This window comes from Megalops cyprinoides, chromosome 22 (assembly GCF_013368585.1).
Source record: "Megalops cyprinoides isolate fMegCyp1 chromosome 22, fMegCyp1.pri, whole genome shotgun sequence".
In the NCBI taxonomy this organism is placed as follows: domain Eukaryota; kingdom Metazoa; phylum Chordata; class Actinopteri; order Elopiformes; family Megalopidae; genus Megalops; species Megalops cyprinoides.
In genome coordinates, this window is record NC_050604.1 from 15138489 (window position 1) to 15157774 (window position 19286).

Below are 19286 nucleotides of genomic sequence, written 5' to 3' on the forward strand. Positions count from 1 at the left end.
TTCCTCTGGCCACCGCAGACAGAAGACTGACAGGCACACAGAGGAATCATGGCATACATGCACTAACAGCACAAAGGTCGATGCCAAGGTGCATCTACACTGACCTCACAAACGTGTAAAGATCTAAATATGGCACCTTCAAAAACTGAAGTCTCTCCAGAGCAAATCCATGAGGAAAAAGTTGGTTATACAGTCAGTTCAATTATTTCAGACAGAACATCTACCTGCAGCACACAGAAATTCAAAGACAGTAACTTTTTTATTAAACAATCAATCAATCAATCAATCAAAAAAAAAAAAAACTACTTCCCACTGAACTTGAACAATTCTTCTCCTTGTTTACCAACATAAACATGCATATGTAGCTTCTAATCATTCTACAGTTGCAAAACTCAACAGGCTGCGGCAGCTCAGAAGCAGCTAGCCTCCTGAGAAACACAGAGCATAGGCGAGCCGGTGGGTACAACAGCAATATGCAGCTTCAGGATCATTAGTTAGTCCCAGCTGGTGGAACATCCTAGAAAATACAAAAAGTACAAAAAGACCCCCCCCCCCCCCTAAACACCCCCTATCCTACTCCCTCTGTCTCTCTACATATATACACAGCATATATCAAAAAAAAAAAAAAACAAACAAAAAAGTTGTTGGTCAACACTAATGAGGTCAGGGACTAACCTGCTCAATATTAAAAGGGGAAAGCATTTCGACTTATGATATTAGGCCCTGTTACATACAACACTACAACGATATTACTTTATGTCACTGCTGTATGCTATAAAAAGTCATGTGCAGCAGACAAAATCCCCAGACTCCTCAGGCTCTATAGCTTCCGGGTTAATTCTCATCACTGTGAATGGAGGTTGGAGGCAACTGCAGAGGAAGGGGGGTATTTAAAGAGGAAAGAGGGTGGGATACTTTCAGTGGGAGGAGGGCAAAGAGTAGATCCATATGCAGGCGGGTGGGGGTAGATATTTGCAGAGGCAGGCAGCTGGAGGTGGGAGTAGCAGCAGAGAGAGGCAGTTGGATGTTGGGGTAGTTCCAGACGAAAGGGCAGGAAAAGGCATGGGTAGTTGCTGAGGCCACTTTAGAGGGAGGGGAATAGGGGTGTATTGTGGTTTTTAGCTCTTTGGTCACACGGAACAATGGCATGTGTGCGCATCTCTCTGGACCCAAGCATTACTGGGGCAGCCTGGCATCGGACTCTTGGACCGGACTGAGAGAATCTCCTCCACACGCCACCTGGGTCCACCGTGGCCCACCCCTCACATGATGTAAACCTTCTCGGCCTGGGAAAAGCTGAACACCTCTTTGGTTCTTGGGCAGGTCACCTTGTCATCTTGGCGAATAGAGAGGAGAGACTGTGGGACACAAACATGTGGCTGTCATTAGAAACAAGACAAAGACCAGCTGCCATCTGACAAGCCCCGCACTTGTCTCACAAAATCGGACCTAAATGCTTAAGTGCTGTTTGTCACAAAGTTGAAGTTCACTACGAGGGAAGAGGAAGCATTTGACTTCAGCTGGTGGAAAGGAAAGCAACCACATGGAAAAAGGCTGGCCTGAGTCAACTGATCAAACGGCATTCCATAATAACCAGCTTTTTCCTCAAACCAGATGAGTTAAGATACTCCTATGAAACAACACAAAATATGTACATGTACGTGTATATAAATATATATATACACACACACACACACACACAATGATTTAAATGATCAGTCACGTATTAGTAACACGACTCATGTTTAGTCTTAATGTGCTTTTCCGTACTTTATCAGGAATCTTAAGATTTGAACCTAATACAGGCGACTTATGATTATGGAGGTGTTATAACCATCTCCCGGATTAGAAAAACTGTTAAAATCAGTCAGTTATGTGCCCAAATGTTAATTACGTTTCTACTGATGTCCTGTTTTACATCACTTCTTGGGGGATTCTGTTTCCCATGTATAGGCATATCACAAGTCCGTGTCACTCACATTGTATCCATACACGTAGCCGTTGGGCAGCATCATGGGAGGGTTGTTCTCATTCATCACCTCGCCCGAGATTTTGCAGACCAGCCGGGAGTTGGCGCAGTGGGCCATGGGCAGCGGCTGGGCCAACTTGTTCAGGGACTTACTGCACACAGGGCAGTCAGCATTTTTGGAGGTGCCATCCTCCTTGTAGCATTGCCTGGGAGCAGTGAAGTTAAGGGGTTTGCAAAAGGGAAAAAAAGACACCAGAGAGGCTCCTCTGCATCACAAATACAGCTGAAAACTGGGGCTCTAGAAAGTTACACAAAGTGTACTTTTGCAACTTTATTTTGTATTCTACAGAATATTTTGGTCAAAAATGAAGCATTACCACTGAAAATTAAAATTCAACACATATAGCTATGCTAGTTGCTATGCTAGTCACTCCAGGTGACTGTAGCCTGTGTGTGTGTGCGTGTGTGGGGGAAAGAGAGAGAATAAGAGAGCCAGACACTCAAATGGAGTAAGTGACACTTGAAAACAGGTTAATAAGAAAATGATTTTAAGTTTGAGCAGTTACAGACTATAGTGACAAGTCTCTTCTGTTTGAGATTCAGAATAGGGACGGGTGTGATGAGAATAAAAAGGAAAAGTGTGCAGAAGGACTGAGGAGAAGGATACGGGGTTTTGATAGCAGACAGTCCGGCCTGGAGGGTGATGGTGAAAACAGAGTTATTCCCCAGCTGATGGAGCCTGTAGTTGTCATATCGAAACTGTTGGATCAGCATCTTCCAACGTGCTGGGTCCAGAAGATCCTGCCAGAGGAGTGACACGTCAGATCAGCAGGCTGCCACTAAGATCATGATAACTAATACTACACCTAAAGAGGTCAACCCCAATATCGCCACACATCTGACTGTACCTGGTTTTCACAAGCAGAAACCCAATGCCCTGGTTGAGCTTTTACGATTCTCTCTTTTCTTGTTTTGTAGATGGGACTTGACATGTTACTTCACAGAAGCTGTGAGTGTTTATGAGTGATGTGTGGAGAGACACACGTGCATACGTGTATGTGTACAGCATGGTTTTTACCTTGTAGGGGGAGATGTGAGTGTCCGAGGGGAACGCCAGCATGCCCATAACCTGCCGCACCTCATCCAGCTGCCCCCCCTCGGCTTGGCTGAAGTGCTTCCGCGCATGTCTGTGACAGACAACCTTTCATCCTTCTGTCCCCAAGCTTTCATCCTCACAGGCATTTTACCCAGTTTAGGCCTCCTCCTCATTACAATTACAAGCTCAAAAACACTGTGGCTTTCAAGTCTAAGTTCCATGAAATTCACAAATGATTAAAGAAAACAAAAAAGTCACAATTTGAACAGTGTGATCCTGAAATATATACAAGTAAGAATCCTGTATCTGTGATGTTAAAAGGGAAAGGTTTGGCTTTGTGTGACCCAAAATATTATTTACCTTGGTCTGCTGATGCCATTTAATATCATTCAGCAAAAAAATTCTTCAAATATTTCTCCTAAAATGCATTTTTGTGATGTTGGGCATGCCAGAAGATGATGCTGTGGCTGGCCAGTTAGTATGCCTAACATGTTTAACATTGTGGTTGCAAGCAACAAACCCATTTATGTTACATCACAGTGCTGTTAACACATCTAGCCAGCACTGACCTTGCCTCAGAGCAATACACACAAAAGCAAATGCACTTCCAGACACATGGCCCTTGGCTAGGGGAGGGTAGAAGAGTGAGATTTGAGAGCAGAGACAGACCCAGCAACCCAATGCTGACCGGCCACTGGCATGATGTGTGAAAGTGACCCACATGCTAGAAAGCCCTGTCAGAGTGTGGGTAAAGCAAAGGGCTAGGGACTCTTTTGTTCTCTCCTTTGCTTTCACTTACAGCATAGCTTTTGGCCTTAATAAGACACTGAACTATGTGCATTTTCACCAGGCTGTTGAAGTTTTCTTTAGAGAGGTACCTCATTATGAGTTATCCTGAAATGCTTTTGTAGTGCTTTTCAGGGAACTGTGTCTGTACAGCTAGCTAAAATCTCCATCTCACTGGCATATTCCGATATTTAAGACAAGTGAGGCTGTGCTTATCTCAAAATATACCACTACACATTAGGACAGGATTGCATATTCAGGGTAGCTCTGCAAATTAGTTGTTTTCACACACGTTTGTACCCATCGAGAGTTCCTGCTAAAACTGCTGATACTATTCCTCCTAGGTCTAGCCAGGCGAGAGAAATTAGACAGACAGATTTGTGAAAGCCACGTATGTGAGCAGCCACTGTATTGTTAATCTGACAAATCTGTCACTTTATAAAAGAGGACAATCAAACACTGTCACTGGTAAAATATTTGATATCTGCTTGTTGGACTAAATCAAACAATTATAATTGGATTCTCTACTTTGAGCTTACATGCACTGCATTAATGTAGAGCACTGACTGCCCTCCTGAGTCTGCTGTTAGAATAAGGTAGGAGGGGTGGAGAGCACCCCCTTACCTGACAGCATCCATTCGTTTGTTCTGCCGGATAAGTTCGATGAACTCCTGGATGCGAAGGCTGAACTCCAGACAACTCTGGAAGGAGAACATACGTAACCATGTACACACAGAAGTACACACGCATTCACACACTCACACACACTCACACACACACACACACACACACACACACACACACACACACACATGAAAGGACACACACTGAATCATATATACAATCTCATACACACAGAAAGTGTGAGGGAGAGGAGAACAAGAACTCATCTGTTACTCCTTCAATGACTTTTCATTTATAGAAGATCATTGGTACTGGACAGGAATGAAATGCACATAAAATGATACCATTTAGCTGTGAAAAAGCAACTAGGCAAAGAGACCCAGCCATTCCACTGCTACCCAGAAAGCTAGAACCAGGGCTTATGGCAAATGCTTTGGCTATTGTGGAATATTACTGCTCTTTAATGTGTTTAAAGTCACACTGAATGCAGTCAGTGAAACTATGAGGGTACACATTGAATGTAGTCAGTGAAACTATGAGGGTAACTATGTGGTTATTTTCCCAAGGTTCTGGACTATATCTTAAAATGGCACTTCATTAATCTGCTTTGTTCTTTTATACACACTGTTCCTATCACTCCTGCTCCTGGTTAAAGAACGTACCTTCATTTTTCGGAGGCGGGACTTGTTGTCATGGCACCAGGCGAGGCAAGTGGCAGTTTCCTGCCGCTCCAATGACTCCTCCACCTCTTTAGCAGTAAGGAACATTTCAATGTTGACGAGGTCCTGAGGATGACAGAGCAGGTGTGTTAGTTCACAGGAGAATGCATCAGGTAACGGGGCTGGGACACTATAGCAGACCAATGACGTGGACTGTTTGCAGACAGCATAGGTTTTTTTTTTTCCTTCTGGAAAAGCTGACCACCCACTCCAGACAAAAATCAAAACTTAATTTCCACATTATTTAGTAGAGTGACTACTCCAACAACAACTGCTTTTTGTTCTGACAAACCTTTGTTCACAGAAATATATGAAAATTATTTCAGCTCTAAAGTATATGTCCACTGATAACAGCTGAAACAGATTATAACTGAATTCTAATACACAAACAATGAAAAAGCACAGTGACCACTCCCACAGTGCACACAGTCCACCTACACCAAATACAGGACCACCCCATTTTCAATGGCAACACCACCCAAGACTGTAGCACCCAATTTATAAACACCCGCTTTCTCAAGGAAGCAACAATGGAGATATATATTCTGAACACACTCATACCGGAAAACTGGTATGAAAACAAAGATGTGTTTCCTATTATGAAACATGAAGTAATGCATCTATCGCTTTCCCTTTTTTATATTGTGACCTCATTGGCTGACTCACCTATCCACCTATCCCCTGTGTCGATATTCAATCCTTGTCCAAGCTAATTTATTACTTTCTACTTCTCACAGCAATCATGTTGGCCAATAACTACAAAAAAATCACAGGAAGGCTGCCTCATTGAGGTAGCATACTTTCCCCAACTGTGTGACCCAGGATTTGAAACTAACTTTCCGATTATAAGTTGAAACTGGCTAAACCAGACTACAAAAAAACAGGCTTTGCTAGAACAGTAGAACAACTGCAGGAGTTTTGCTGGATTGGCATGCGTTTCCTCTGAACAGACATACTGTCCTCTGGTCTCATTAAGACCACAAAGGCACCTATGGTGTTAAATAAACACGCTGGCCGTTGAGACAGACCCAGTCTTTAATTATACTTTTGGCCCACCTCAATGCCGCTCTGCCGGGCCAGCTTGACTGCAGTGTTGTAGTAGCCGCAGCGCAGCAGGTGCTCCACCATCATGCGATCCATGCGCTTCCTCTTCCACATGCTGGCGGCCGCGGGCTGGTCGCTACTATGCTCTTTGAGATGCTCAATCCTCCGCTTGCACAGCTTAGCGCTCTCATCCTCAGCCTGGATCGACTCAGCAGCCTATGAGAGGACACAACCACACAGAACACAAGTTTACAGACACGCCCACAAGGGGGGCACAACCACAAGGATAAAGCCCCACCAAACACACAAGTGCAGTGGCTCTGCTGCAATCTGAGTCTGACTACAAATACTGTGATTGTTCATATGGTTTGACAGCTTTACAGCTCACCTTCCTCTTAAGGGCACTCAGCTTCTCCACCACTCCATCCAGCAGAGACACCACAGAGTCTACCACTGGGAAGCTGCTCAATGTCTTCTCTAGCTCTGCCACAACCATGGTCACATGACTGGTCTCCCGGTCAATGTTCTTCTGTGCCGCCCGGAAGCGCTTGTTCAGTGTCTCGTAGGGTACCTGTTGACATGAATATACAAAATTGAGACAACAAGAGGTTGAATATAAACACACTGGGGCAGAATCAAATTCTTACTCACTGTTCACTCAGTGTAGTTGGTGTCTCCACATTTCTAAATTGACAAGAGCGTCAGCTATCAAAATATGCAATGTGACAGACATTGTAAAGGGTGAGTACCTCTCAGACCAACACTGGCGAGCTAGTTGTTGAATCAAGCCAAATCAAGCTTTCACGGGAGCACTGGGGATAGTAAATGCAATCCTCTGATACACTCACACACCTGCAGCTCATTTTCACATTACAAATCCCACAGTGCACCACACTGAAACACCAATGAAATGATAGGTGCATCTCTAATTACACCATCTGAGCGATTTTTAGGTGCTCGACAAGTCACAGGGTACTTTAGTGTGGTGCGATGAAGAATCCCTGTCAACTGCCTTACACTGACCCCTGCCAAAATGAAGAATATTTGTTCTGCTGCTGTGTGCTCCTGGCCATTGCTGGCCAATGACAGGGTTGGCTAGAACCTGGGCGATAGGGCTCAGCCTGTTCTTGGGAAAACCCATAACCTCCTGGTATTGATTCCATAATTCTTCTTTCCAGGTAACACAACAGTCCAGTGATACCTATATCCTTGAGTGCTGAGCAACCTAATAAAAAGGCCCAGTTTCTTTCATATTAACAGACAAACTGGCATGCTCTAGCCAGGCAGTCACAGAAAGCTATGTGCCATCAACATTCACTCAGTCTTCCATTTCCCCATGTCTGGCAGCTGGGGGCAGCTTCAGTTATGATTTACCAGGTCTCACCTGCGTTTGCTGGTGAGTTTATCCTTTGCCTCTTATCATGCAGTTGTGGTACAATCAAAATCCACACAGGTCACTAGTGCTGACAGCATTGAACAGAGCAAAAATTTAGATTGTAGTGCTGTAGGCTCAAAGCCATACAATAGTGTAAACTGACACCGGGGCCAAACTGTGTTCCCACCAATCTCACCCTACTCGCTAGTTCTGACAAGAACTGGAATGCAATTGTCCTTAACTGCTCTATAATCTTACCCTGATGCTGGCGCAAGTGTACGTAAGGCAGGCCATGGAGGATACAACGCATGCGGCAAACTGATCCCCCACCGTCACTGTGTACCCCAGGGCTGATTACAGGGGAAATCATATGACCCTGGCGAGCATCTGTTCAACACGACTAGTTAACTGAGCTTCAGTTACAGGATCCAGAACACGGGTACCTAGTGACGCCATGTCCTTACTTGCGGTTCCTGCAAATTCCTGTTCCTACCGGCCGATGCCGTTGAAAAGCGTTATGTAAACGACACGGTTCAGAATTCCTTTCCCACGGAATGCAGCTTGATTGGTTTACTAGCTAGCTATTATTATTAGGAAAGCATATAGCTAGCTATCTACTACTACAGTATTACCAATACCAAAAGTGGGCAGAATTACATCATTTTATATGTCTGCCACGTTTCAGCTATTGACAAGGACAAATTTTAGATTTAAAGTCCGCTGCACACTACAGCTACAGCTATGGAGGATGTGTCCTCTTGTATAGCTATGAGGCGCAGATGAAATACAAGCTTGCTACGTCTTCTTTTTGACCGCTGGTCAATAATACCTCAACATACAAGGCCACCATAGTACTGGTATCTGCAACCCCCCACCAGCTAGCTACCTAACTTAGCTAACTGCAAGAGATAAACACAGCTAGTTAAGGTTAATTAATAACATTCTAGTTAGTTCCATCACAACATCACCTCCCGGGTAACAAACTACTCCTGCTTCCAAAAGATGTGGCTACAATTGCTAGTTCGCCATCTAGACAGCTACCGTTAGTTAGCTAGCCATCTTGGCAGATGTCAATCATTCAAGACGTTCGTTAAGAGTTATGAAAAGTCAAACAAGCATCAAATAAGTAACACCTTTAAGCTGCCAACAAGTTCAGTAACGTACCGTTATTGAAAGACATAATTATGAGGTAGGGCCTACATATTGCTCGATGTGTCCTTAGCGAACACAAGTACTTGTCTAGCTATATGTGCATACTCGGGACTAAGCCAAAGCTAGCTACCTAGTCTAACTAGCTTGCAAAAACAACTTGAGATGGAGTGATCAGTGTAAGCATTGATATGTTTTTCAGGGTACTGTATCGACCATAAATTCGATTTAGCTAAATAGTTCATATAAGCCTACCGTTAGTGATATGATAGCTCTTAGAATCAGCTAGCTAAGTAACCAAAAAACCAGAGCGGACAGCTCTTTCCGATCAAGAGCTGGTTGTCTAGCTAACCTGTGTTTTTTCCACAACAAGACAGCGACCGTGTCCACCATTGAGCACACAGACTAGTTAACTGTCTTCATGTAACCTAATCGGTATTCCTTTATCCTGTGATGTTACAACACATATTTTGATATTGCATCTGCCTGCTTCTCTGATCTGAAGACAAAAAGCACACCTTTAATGTTGGATATTCTTGGACTTTCAGCGCCATGGAGAGTTGAGCAGCTGATTCCTGCACCGCCATCTTCGTTTTGGGAAAAATTACTTCACAGGCTCCAACTAGAGATTATAGACCGAGATACTTCACTGACACCAGTAGGAGTTACCTCTAACATGGTCTACACACTCCCTTAGTGAAATAAATAGGTCGATCGACGTCCAAGGCCTTGCTCCTCAATGGAAATGAGTTAAGTATCTGGCTTTGAGAGTATGTGCTTCGGCTACAAAACATTGCAATGCATCATGGGTTACCCTACTCGTGTCCCCGTGCAGGGTGCAAACGTTTTCCGAAGAAAATGTCTCTTTAGACTAGATACCCCAGTCAGCCTTAACAGTTGTTATATTACCCCCACTGAAATGAACAAAACTTTTTTTCCATGATTAATAATTTCAACGAGTCTCACTCTTGCCCATGCAAGATTTTTCAGTTGTCATAGCTGGACAAACATCATCGGGCTGTCACGTGATCTCCGCCTCGTTTACTTAATAATACTTGACAGTCAGAATGGAAAATATGTCAGTAAGCATAGTACGACCTTAAAATGCACATTTATATTGTGTAGAAAGAGTTCGAACATTTCAATTTCTTGTATTCAAGTCAATAAAAACCCACACCATACAGTATCAGTCAAAGGTTTGGACACACCTGTTTAAGATAATGAGAAACATGCATTCAAAGACATTTTGAAGACTGGTGAAATGCTTGAAATTTGTTTCTTTGACAAATATAGATAGTGAAGTTGTAGCCTATGTATGAATTTCTTTCCAAAATAAATAAATGCATAAAATAAAATAAACAGAATTTATGGCTACTTTGAAGAATAAAAAATATACAATAGTTTTTATTTGCTTAGCACCTTTTGGTTGCTGCATAATTCCATTTGTGTCATTTCATAGCTTTGATGTCTTTTCCACTACTCTAAAATGTGGGAAATAGTAGAAATAGAGAATAAAATTTGTGTCCAAAACCTTTGATTTGTTCTGTAAATGTGACACTCTGCAGTGGCAATGTGTACAATTTTGGTAGTTATAATTCTGTATTACATCATATTTACCAAATTAGCACAATGAATGCATAACAATATGTTCAATATACAGTCTTGTCCCACCACTATTCAAGTAACTCTGCTTGAGTCATTAGGTCCATGCTGTATGATAAAATGACCTTCAAAAACATTCCATAGACCAAAATGTGATCTAAACAAAGTTTCAAAAAATGAAGGGTTTGAGAATGTACATAGTAAGATATAACTCTCTTAATACCAAATTTCAAAGGAGATTTTCCTTCACCTATTGAAAATTGAAAAAAAAAAAAACATCAAAACTGTCTCTCAGGAAAGGCAAGAACATGTGTGTTAACAAATTCCCACTTGACATCCATAAACAGATATGAAGTTGGGCACATCATGTTACTTACAAAAGCAAAAGAAAACTAAATAATTTCTAAACTTGTGCCACAATCTTTGCATCCACAGTTGCAAGGGGGCAGTTTTATGTGAGCAAACATTTTACACATGGTCAAAACATAAAAAGATAATGTAGTCCTATCCCTAGGACTCAGAAAGCCTTCAGAAAACGGCAAGAAGCAACCTCATATATTGTCAGGAATACCTAAGTAGTTCTCCCCAGTGCCACCATTCACACCTACTCATCATTTCTTCTGATCTGCCTCTGCAAAAACAGAAGAATTGCACTGTCCTCAATAATTAGACTTCTTCCCAGGGACATGCTGGTACTTCACAAAGTTAAGAGTCCAAGTGGCCCCAAGGGAAAATGTATGTTAGATAATATAAACAGCTTTACAAATATCTCAATGTTGGCTGCAAATGTTAAGCTATTAAACTTGGAAAATTGACGGGGGGACTGTTTCCCACAGTCCTATATCACTAAACTTTCACAACACGTCAGTAATTTTCATAACTCAGGATCCTTTTCTGATTGCTATTAACTGCAGAATATTTAAGCTTGAGAGGAATCCTTGCCCTGAACTGTGGACCACATAAACATATCTCAGTATCTAACCGCATGAACCTTTCAGGGTCAGATGAAATATCAGTTATTTGATATCTGACTAAACCAGAATTATTTTCATTGTAACCTACCAAATGCAACCACAGGTACAACACAAATCTATAATGATAAAAAGCACTTGCCAGCATCAACATAGATGTTCCGTTGGCATCTTGATCTTAGAATTTAAATTGCAAGCAATCATTCAGTCAAAACTCAGTTGGTAGCAAACAACAAGAAAGGTAAGGAACAGCATATTGAACCTGAAATTTGCAACGAATAATCTTTTATCACAAGAGAATAAACAACCTGACTTTCTCTATAATTTTGATGATACCTGCCACCTGCTGGTTACATCTAGTACCACATTTGTTGTGCATTACTGATCAGTTACTTGCCCATGCCCTAAATCTATTTTTAATTGAATAAGAAATGAATAAATTGACATGGGGGTGCATCAAAATATGGACTGGGCTGCAGCCAGGGATATTCAATTAAGAGCACCACAGCACCTGTTCTTAACCTGCGTAATGGCAATGCTTTCCAGCACACACAGTTGTCCCACACATTCTGATTTATTTGTCCCCCACACCACAATTCTTCAGGTGCATTATGCAATGCATTCGATCGCAGTCTGAGGCCCCAGCATGCACAGCAGCAGAGGCAAGGGAAGTGTTGTTTTAGGGAGACACCTGGCTTTATCACCAAGTGAGATTAAGGCAAGGTAACAATGTGGTTCTTGCAAAGAGAGTCGTTGCCAAGCACGGCACAATGTACTGCAAATCTGATGGAAAGTCAAAGAGAAACAACACTTTGTATGCTGATATTCCTCAAGATTTGCTGTGGAGTAAGGTGCAAATAAGAGAGAATTCCTGATGATTATTCAATTGAATTCTTTTTCAGTAATTATTGCCTTTTTCAGTAAACATAAATTGAACTCCATATTCCAATTAGATATATGTGTTACACGATAATTGTATTATAGAATTATGGTAATATTTTAGAGAGCTGCCAAAGGCTGTCATCCATATAGGTACTGCCATTCACATTGAATGGTTTAGTTGTTTACAGCAATCCTGATTCATGTCCAAGAAATAACTCACTGGGAGGGCAATGCAATAACAATAGCGGTCTAAACTTATGGCTGTATTTTTTTATTATTAATTTTTAACAAATAACAAATAATAACAAATTTACAAAAAATAACAAATTTATTTTTGTGTGTGGATATGTGAGGCCATCAAGCTGAATATTAATATGTATTAGGTCATCTTCGATGTAATTGAACTTATTATTCTCACAATTACCTTAAATCCAATATCACAAAGGACTACTTCCCAGATAAATGACACAATGTACCTCTGAAACCCACAATAGTATAACAATTTTAATCAAGAAATAATTGAAGTCTTGTAGTATAAACCTGTTGAGGAGTTAAATTCATTGAACAGAATGCATTTATCACACTGTTAAAGTGTCATGCAAATGTAATGTCTAAAAGAGTAACGCTTTTAAGAAATGGGGAATTGATGTACGGGATAGGGGGCAGAGGGGATTTCTGAAGAGATAATCAACAACAAGGTGCCGTGATTCTTCTGCAGTTTCCTTTAATTTGCTCAGACTGTCGTGACTGATAAGATTTCGCTTTTCAATTCTACTATTTTGTACTCATGAATGGAATCCCATTTGATATCTTTCTTAGTCTATTGGACTATGAGCTCCTTAAGCGCACTCACAAGTCTCAGGCATCTGCGGATCGGAATGATAAGGGCTCCACAGGGTATGGGCTGTTTCAGTGAAAACATTATAGGACCATTGTCACTACTTAACACAAATTGGAGTGGTGGAGGAATGTGGACGACATGGTTTAAGAAGTGTGACTTGAAAAGGGGTTGTGAAAAACCTTCTCTGCCACCTCAAGTTGGCACACCTCAAGGGGAGCCAATGAAGTGCCTGCATTGGGCCTGCACCAGACCCATTGAATAGAGTCCACCTGTGATAGCTGGGGACACAGATGTGTAGTTGATGTTATTGAATACTTCAATATAGAAGGCAAGACACAGTGCCTTTCTGTTTTGATCTGTCACAAGAGGACATGAGTGTAATGTCCAAGTTGATTGTGTCTTATTTTAATTGTCTCATGTAGAAACACCACGGAAGCAAGTACAGACCCTAACCCCAATCACTGACAGCAGACTACCCAGAGTACACAGGAGCATGATTGTAGATTTACTGTTCAAGAAATCAGTTAACCATAACCTGGCCATGTCTGTCTCTGACAGGAGATCAGTGACAATCACTCTGTCACAACCTGTCTGTCATTTACTGGAAGCAGCCCTATAGTTCCTATGCCAGCTTTGAGCTAGTTTTTAAGGGTGATAGGCTGTGGAAATAATGACTGTTCATGGTGCACGAAATCTAAGTATCAAGGATAGCAAGGCTTGTGATTCTTGAATTTTGCCTTCAAATTGACCTCAGCGGTCCAGATCCGTTTGTAGCATCGGTTACCTTTTCTCTCTCCACTTCATTGCTAAAACTGAAGAGCAGGGGACGACATGCAGTTTGTGAACAAAGGGCTATCAACACCCCCCCCCCCCCCCAGTTCCCTTCCCTGTGTGTTCTATCAGCTGTGCCTTTTGATGGTCACTTCCATGCAACAATCGAAAAGGTAAAGCAGTGTTCACGGCTGAGACAGTGTGAGCACACAGCCTGGAGCAAAGGCATTTCCTCCTCCCAGCTCCCCGCTGTGAAGTATTGACTGCTGTCACATTTCCCCGGGAAACAACACAGTCATTTCGGGATCCGCTGTGCAAAGCCCCCCAGGATTGGAGGCAATTAGGAGAGGAGCAAAGTAGGTGGCAGAGGGTCACGGGGCCGCTCCGATCGCCCGATGCATGGGATTGCAGCGTTTCCTTTGAAGAATGCCCCCGTTGTGACAGCTTTCCGTTCCCATTGCTGCTTAGCAGTTGGTGGAGGGAAGTGAGTTTCATCTCAGGATTTCTGAAAGAGCCCCACTGCGCATTTGAAACTAATCTCCCCTCCCACCCTCATTATGTCTAAAACAACTGATGGCGCGCGGGGATGTGAGCTGAGGGAAATTAGCCGTAATGGTCCTGCCATCTGCTAACCTTCAGCGCAGAACTCTGGAATGCCTTTATTTGGTGTCACACATTACCTTCACATCCTCCTCTGCGCTACCCCTGACTTGTAGCTGCAGTAACAGCACTATCCTACAGCACCAGAACTCACTGCTTTGCAAAACTACCATTCTTTCAACTTGCTTTATTCATGCATATATACATACATGAATATGTGTATGTATGTATTTCATCTGTTTTGTGTATATAATATGCTTAATTTTGTTCCTTTTACATTGCATACTTTTACACCTGCTCCTCAAACAATCAACTACATTTTGTCAGAACTACAGCCTTTCTCATAATTATTATACATACGTAATCATAATTGGCTATCATTGAGAGACATATTACGTGTTAGCATCGTTCCTGGACACATGGCTTTGTAATGACTGTAATTAAGCCCTAATTGAAGACATGACGTTTGAATGTGAGAGTCAACCAATTTCTTTGTATCGGATTAAGGTCTCTCTTTGCTATCTTATCATTCCTCGCTTTTTTGTATATTTTTTTTTTAATTTCCTCATCCAGGGGCTCAAGATGACAGGATATGGAAATATATCAAAGGATCAGTCCCCTGTCCTTTCAGGAGCAGACCTCTGCAAGGAGATTTAGAGAAAAAGAGTTTACAAAGCAGTTATTTTAATTATGACCCCGAGCAGTGGGCAAGCATGAATTAAGTGCTTGCCAATACACAATTTCAAGTTTACTTTCTTTTTCAGATTTTTTTCGATTATTTATGAAGATGATGCCAAAAATATGAATACAAACACACGACTACGGTCAAATCACAGATAAATTTTTTCTGTAACCCTTAAATGCAGTCCAAGACAGCCTAGTAGTCCCTGTATCTCCTTCCATTGTTCCTTTTGATGTGCATTAAAAATCGAGCATGACTACCCATACATTTTATGTTTGTGCAGAGATGAAGACGTTCCCAACGGTAAGAGTATTTGCTAGACCTAGAGCACAGTGAAATCCCTTTGCACCAGGAGATGGCATCTGCAGGGAGCATAGAATTACACCTGACACAACAGGGACTATCAGGACAGAACGGAGCTGTGTGTTCAATACTCGGATCTTATATCTTGTGCGCACTTACACCCACCCCAGCAACTCTGACTCAGGCGTCCACCGGTGACGTTAATTAACAACTAATGACCTGATTAACCACTCTGTACAGGCACACGGTAGACATCAACACAACACTGATAGGATCCTCAGTGGGATAGTTTAGAGAGTGATAAAGCACTACCTTCTCCTCTGTGTTAGCTGCTTTTTTTGCTTACAGAGACACTGAGCAAGAGGTACATGGGGGTTACCTGTCAGTGGCTTTCTGCAGAGGTAGCACCTTGGCTCCCGTCCAGATCTGCCTGGACCAAACAAAGTTGGGGCGAGATTAATGAATACATTCTAAAGGAGTAAGCAGATTCTAGGTGCTATTAATTGTAAGACACTGGGATAAAAGTCATCAGGTCTCTGGCACTTTGAATTGGACTAATGACCTTTGCTTCCAGGTAATTACTTTAGGAGAAGGAAACAACTTGCAAGGTAAGTCTAATTTGGGAGTGATTGATATTCTGTAGTGAAAGGTTTCTTACTGTTGGATGTACTGTAAATTATATCTCATTAAATGAGTGTAAATATGTTCAAAGTGACATTTCTGAGCAAAATAGTTTACACAAATGGGGTGTTTTAAGGAGCTATTAGCTATAAAATGTTGCACATCAGGAGGAAGCCCTTATGAAGATGAATGTTTACTTTCTGTAGAACTGTTCTTTAAACAAATAATGCTACTAATGTGATACAGCCCACACACACACACACACACACACACACACACACACACACACACACACACACACACGCACGCACAAAGACACACACACACACGAACACATAAAAAATGAGGTAGCTCAATTTTTTGCACACCTGAAAGCTTTATAAAAACTTTACACAGAGTAAACACTGCAACATGATATGACTGGTGACTGAGAACAGCTGTCATTTGCGACAGGGTCGTATCCAAATGGAAGGTCTGTAACACGATAAACAATCCATTCTGGGTTAGCTCGCTACTGGAGGAGAAACATTTCTGGGTGCCCTCCAATGTCTGAGTTGCAGAGGAATGTCAATGGGAATGAGGGTGACACATAGGCATACCCTGGGAAGCTCCATCACGCCAGCAGGGCAGACTCACTATTGCAGAGCAATGCCCGTCAAGGTGACAAAAGACACCCCTCCCTCCCTCTCGAAAATGTCTGCTTTGCCCAGTCCTTCTGTGTCAATCCAATGTCAATGTAAGTATCAGTGTGAGGACTGCTCAACACTGCGCTCTCAGACCTGTCACGGATTAAGAACAGCTCTCCCGTAATAACTTACCCTCTGGAGAGTCAAGTTATCAGCGCTGTGTGGGAGAAAAAGCAGGACAATCGCATTTGCCTGGCACTGACATCAAAGACCAAATTAGTACATTAATGGATTTTACTGTCCTGAGGTATGTTTGTAAAATGCAATGCTTTCATGTCCTCAATTTTCAGTCAAGGCATCCAGATGCAGGTTACTCCTTCTCATATTTTCATCATGAAAATTCACTTGTTTTGTCATAAAACAATCAAAATGCCACTTAGCTAGCATGTTTAACAATGACATTTTAAGAATAATATACAATCAACATTTTATGGCTGTTATTTGTGGATGTAATGTTTTATAGTAATATTCCATTAGGTGGCACTGTGTACTTCTACATGTGGAAAGAACTATGGGGAGGGATTATGAGAATGACATGTGGCCCAAATGCTCCTTTTTCCATATCTTTCTTCCTGCTATTTTCATATTGCATGGTATTTAACATACAGCACACTGCATGCAAAACAGACATGAAAGTTTTTCCCTTACAAGTGTCAAATATCCATTCATTGAGAGACTTATTTCTAATAAGAAAACCCTTCCTTGTCTGTGTCAGACTGTTTCTTGATGTGTATGCATATAGAAATATGATAATTACAATATATTTTAAAGGAAAATATGTTGTTTTACAGAAACAACCTTAACAGCAATCAGCATCATATGCTCTTGTGCATCAACATGATTCATTTGCAAGAATTTGGATTGGTGTTAAAAAGTGCAAAAAAATATAATTACTATCTTACTCCAGAGACTTCTTGCAATCATCCACATGCTAAGAAAGCCTGTTCAGCAGGGCATGTGTCATAGAAGCTGAGACAGGGCCACTGTTCCATCAAATACACTGTTCCTTTGACTTACCTGTTTATAATGGTCCCGAATTCCATAGAAACAATACAAATGCTTTCAAGCACAATAATATCAGAGCCCATCAACCCTGGGTATACATATAGCCTTTTAAAGTTACTTAATAATCCTGGATCTGCACTTAACAAATGTTAGTTTAGCAGTATTTCCAGTCCTGGTCCTGTAAGTTGAAACTGTGAGAAATGAAACGCTGTCCCTTTAAAAGGTGGGGGTACGGAGCCACTCCCCCACCATCCCTGGCACCCAATGAATGACGTCACCGTGGCTTCCCCAGACCCTGTACTAATGATGCTGAGAGTTGCTCAACACTGATTTTTTTCTTCCTTCTTTGCCACTGTGGCTGTGAGTCTATCTCTGTGCCTCTTATCCCTCACTGGTGGCGTGGCCGCAGCTTGGAGAATCTGGTTCCTCTTCTGCTCTCTTTTTTCCTCTCTCTCCCCTCTCTCTCTCTCTCTCCCTCTCCTCTTTTCCAGCAGGGATGTAGTACTCTTCTCAGGCAAACTTCAGCACCTCCCTGGCTGCCAAGGACTGGATCACCTGCACTTTTCCAAGAGGGTTATTTCTGTCTTTTGGCTGTTTGACATCCTTTTTTCCCTTCTATTTTTCACTGCTTTTGGTCTCTTTCTCCTGCCTGGCTTTGGGGACCATGGCTCTAAGGGAGAACATCCTGCCCATTAGTGAGGTGTCCAGCCCCTTCCCGGAGGTGGTGGAGCTAAACGTGGGCGGACAGGTGTATGTCACCAAGCACTCCACGCTGGTCAGCATCCCTGACACCACCCTGCACGCCATGTTCTCCCGGCACCCGCTCAAGGACCTGCCCCGGGACAGCCGCGGGCGCTTCTTCATCGACCGGGACGGCTTCCTCTTCCGCTACGTGCTGGACTTCCTGCGGGACAAGCAGCTGGTGCTGCCGGACCACTTCCCCGAGAAGGAGCGGCTGCAGCGCGAGGCCGAGCACTTCCAGCTGGGTGAACTACTCAAGCTGCTGGCGCCCCGTGTCACCAAGCAGGGCTCCATGAACGACGAGGGCTGCCAGAGTGACATCGAGGACAGCTCCCAAGGCAGCGACCTGGCCCGCGCCGCCGCCCTGGACAAGCGCTCGGGATTTATCACCATCGGCTACCGGGGCTCCTACACCATGGTGCGGGACAACCAGGCCGACGCCAAGTTCCGGAGGGTGGCGCGGATCATGGTGTGCGGCCGCATCGCCCTGGCCAAGGAGGTCTTCGGAGAGACCCTGAACGAGAGCAGGGACCCCGACCGGCCGCCCGAGAAGTATACCTCTCGCTTTTACCTGAAATTCACCTACCTGGAGCAGGCCTTCGACAGGCTGTCGGAGGCCGGGTTCCACATGGTGGCTTGCAACTCCACGGGCACGGCCGCTTTCATCAACCAGTACAGAGATGATAAAATCTGGAGCAGCTACACTGAGTACATCTTCTTCAGTAAGTGCAGAAAAGTTTCTCTCTTCCCTGCCTCAGCAGCTAAATGCACATCTCCCGCACTGCCTCACCCCCCACTCACCCCCTGAAGTTGAACAAT

General features: G+C 42.9%; 2 protein-coding genes across 2 annotated transcripts in view; one reads left to right on the forward strand and one right to left on the reverse strand.

The window, feature by feature from the left end:
- Nucleotides 1-585: 585 nt before the first annotated feature.
- LOC118769967 (E3 ubiquitin-protein transferase MAEA-like) lies at nucleotides 586-9540 on the reverse strand. The gene is made up of 9 exons (XM_036517404.1): nucleotides 9281-9540; nucleotides 6627-6809; nucleotides 6251-6454; nucleotides 5138-5260; nucleotides 4476-4552; nucleotides 3048-3156; nucleotides 2637-2770; nucleotides 1980-2175; nucleotides 586-1358 (listed from the first exon to the last, which is right to left on the reverse strand). Exons 1-9 carry the CDS (start codon nucleotides 9347-9349, stop codon nucleotides 1263-1265), a joined length of 1191 nt encoding a protein of 396 aa, XP_036373297.1. The 5' UTR covers nucleotides 9350-9540; the 3' UTR covers nucleotides 586-1262.
- An 8507-nt stretch (nucleotides 9541-18047) lies between these two features.
- LOC118769777 (BTB/POZ domain-containing protein KCTD8-like) overlaps nucleotides 18048-19286 on the forward strand; it is a 34675-nt gene continuing 33436 nt past the window's right edge. The window contains exon 1 of the mRNA XM_036517090.1: nucleotides 18048-19189. Within this exon, the coding sequence (XP_036372983.1) occupies nucleotides 18391-19189 (799 nt within the window). The 5' untranslated portion in view covers nucleotides 18048-18390. The remainder of the gene's footprint in view (nucleotides 19190-19286) is intronic.

What these genes read in the sequence shown, in the direction of transcription:
- LOC118769967 (XM_036517404.1), bottom strand. Translation starts at nt 9,349, where the DNA reads ATGGCGGTGCAGGAATCAGCTGCTCAACTCTCCATGGCGCTGAAAGTC. An exon ending in CCCGCCTCCGAAAAATGAAG is followed by an intron (nt 4,553 to 5,137) that starts GTACGTTCTTTA and finishes TTCTCCTTCCAG; the next exon opens with AGTTGTCTGGAGTTCAGCCT. An exon ending in GCTACGTGTATGGATACAAT is followed by an intron (nt 1,359 to 1,979) that starts GTGAGTGACACG and finishes TGTGTCCCACAG; the next exon opens with TCTCTCCTCTCTATTCGCCA.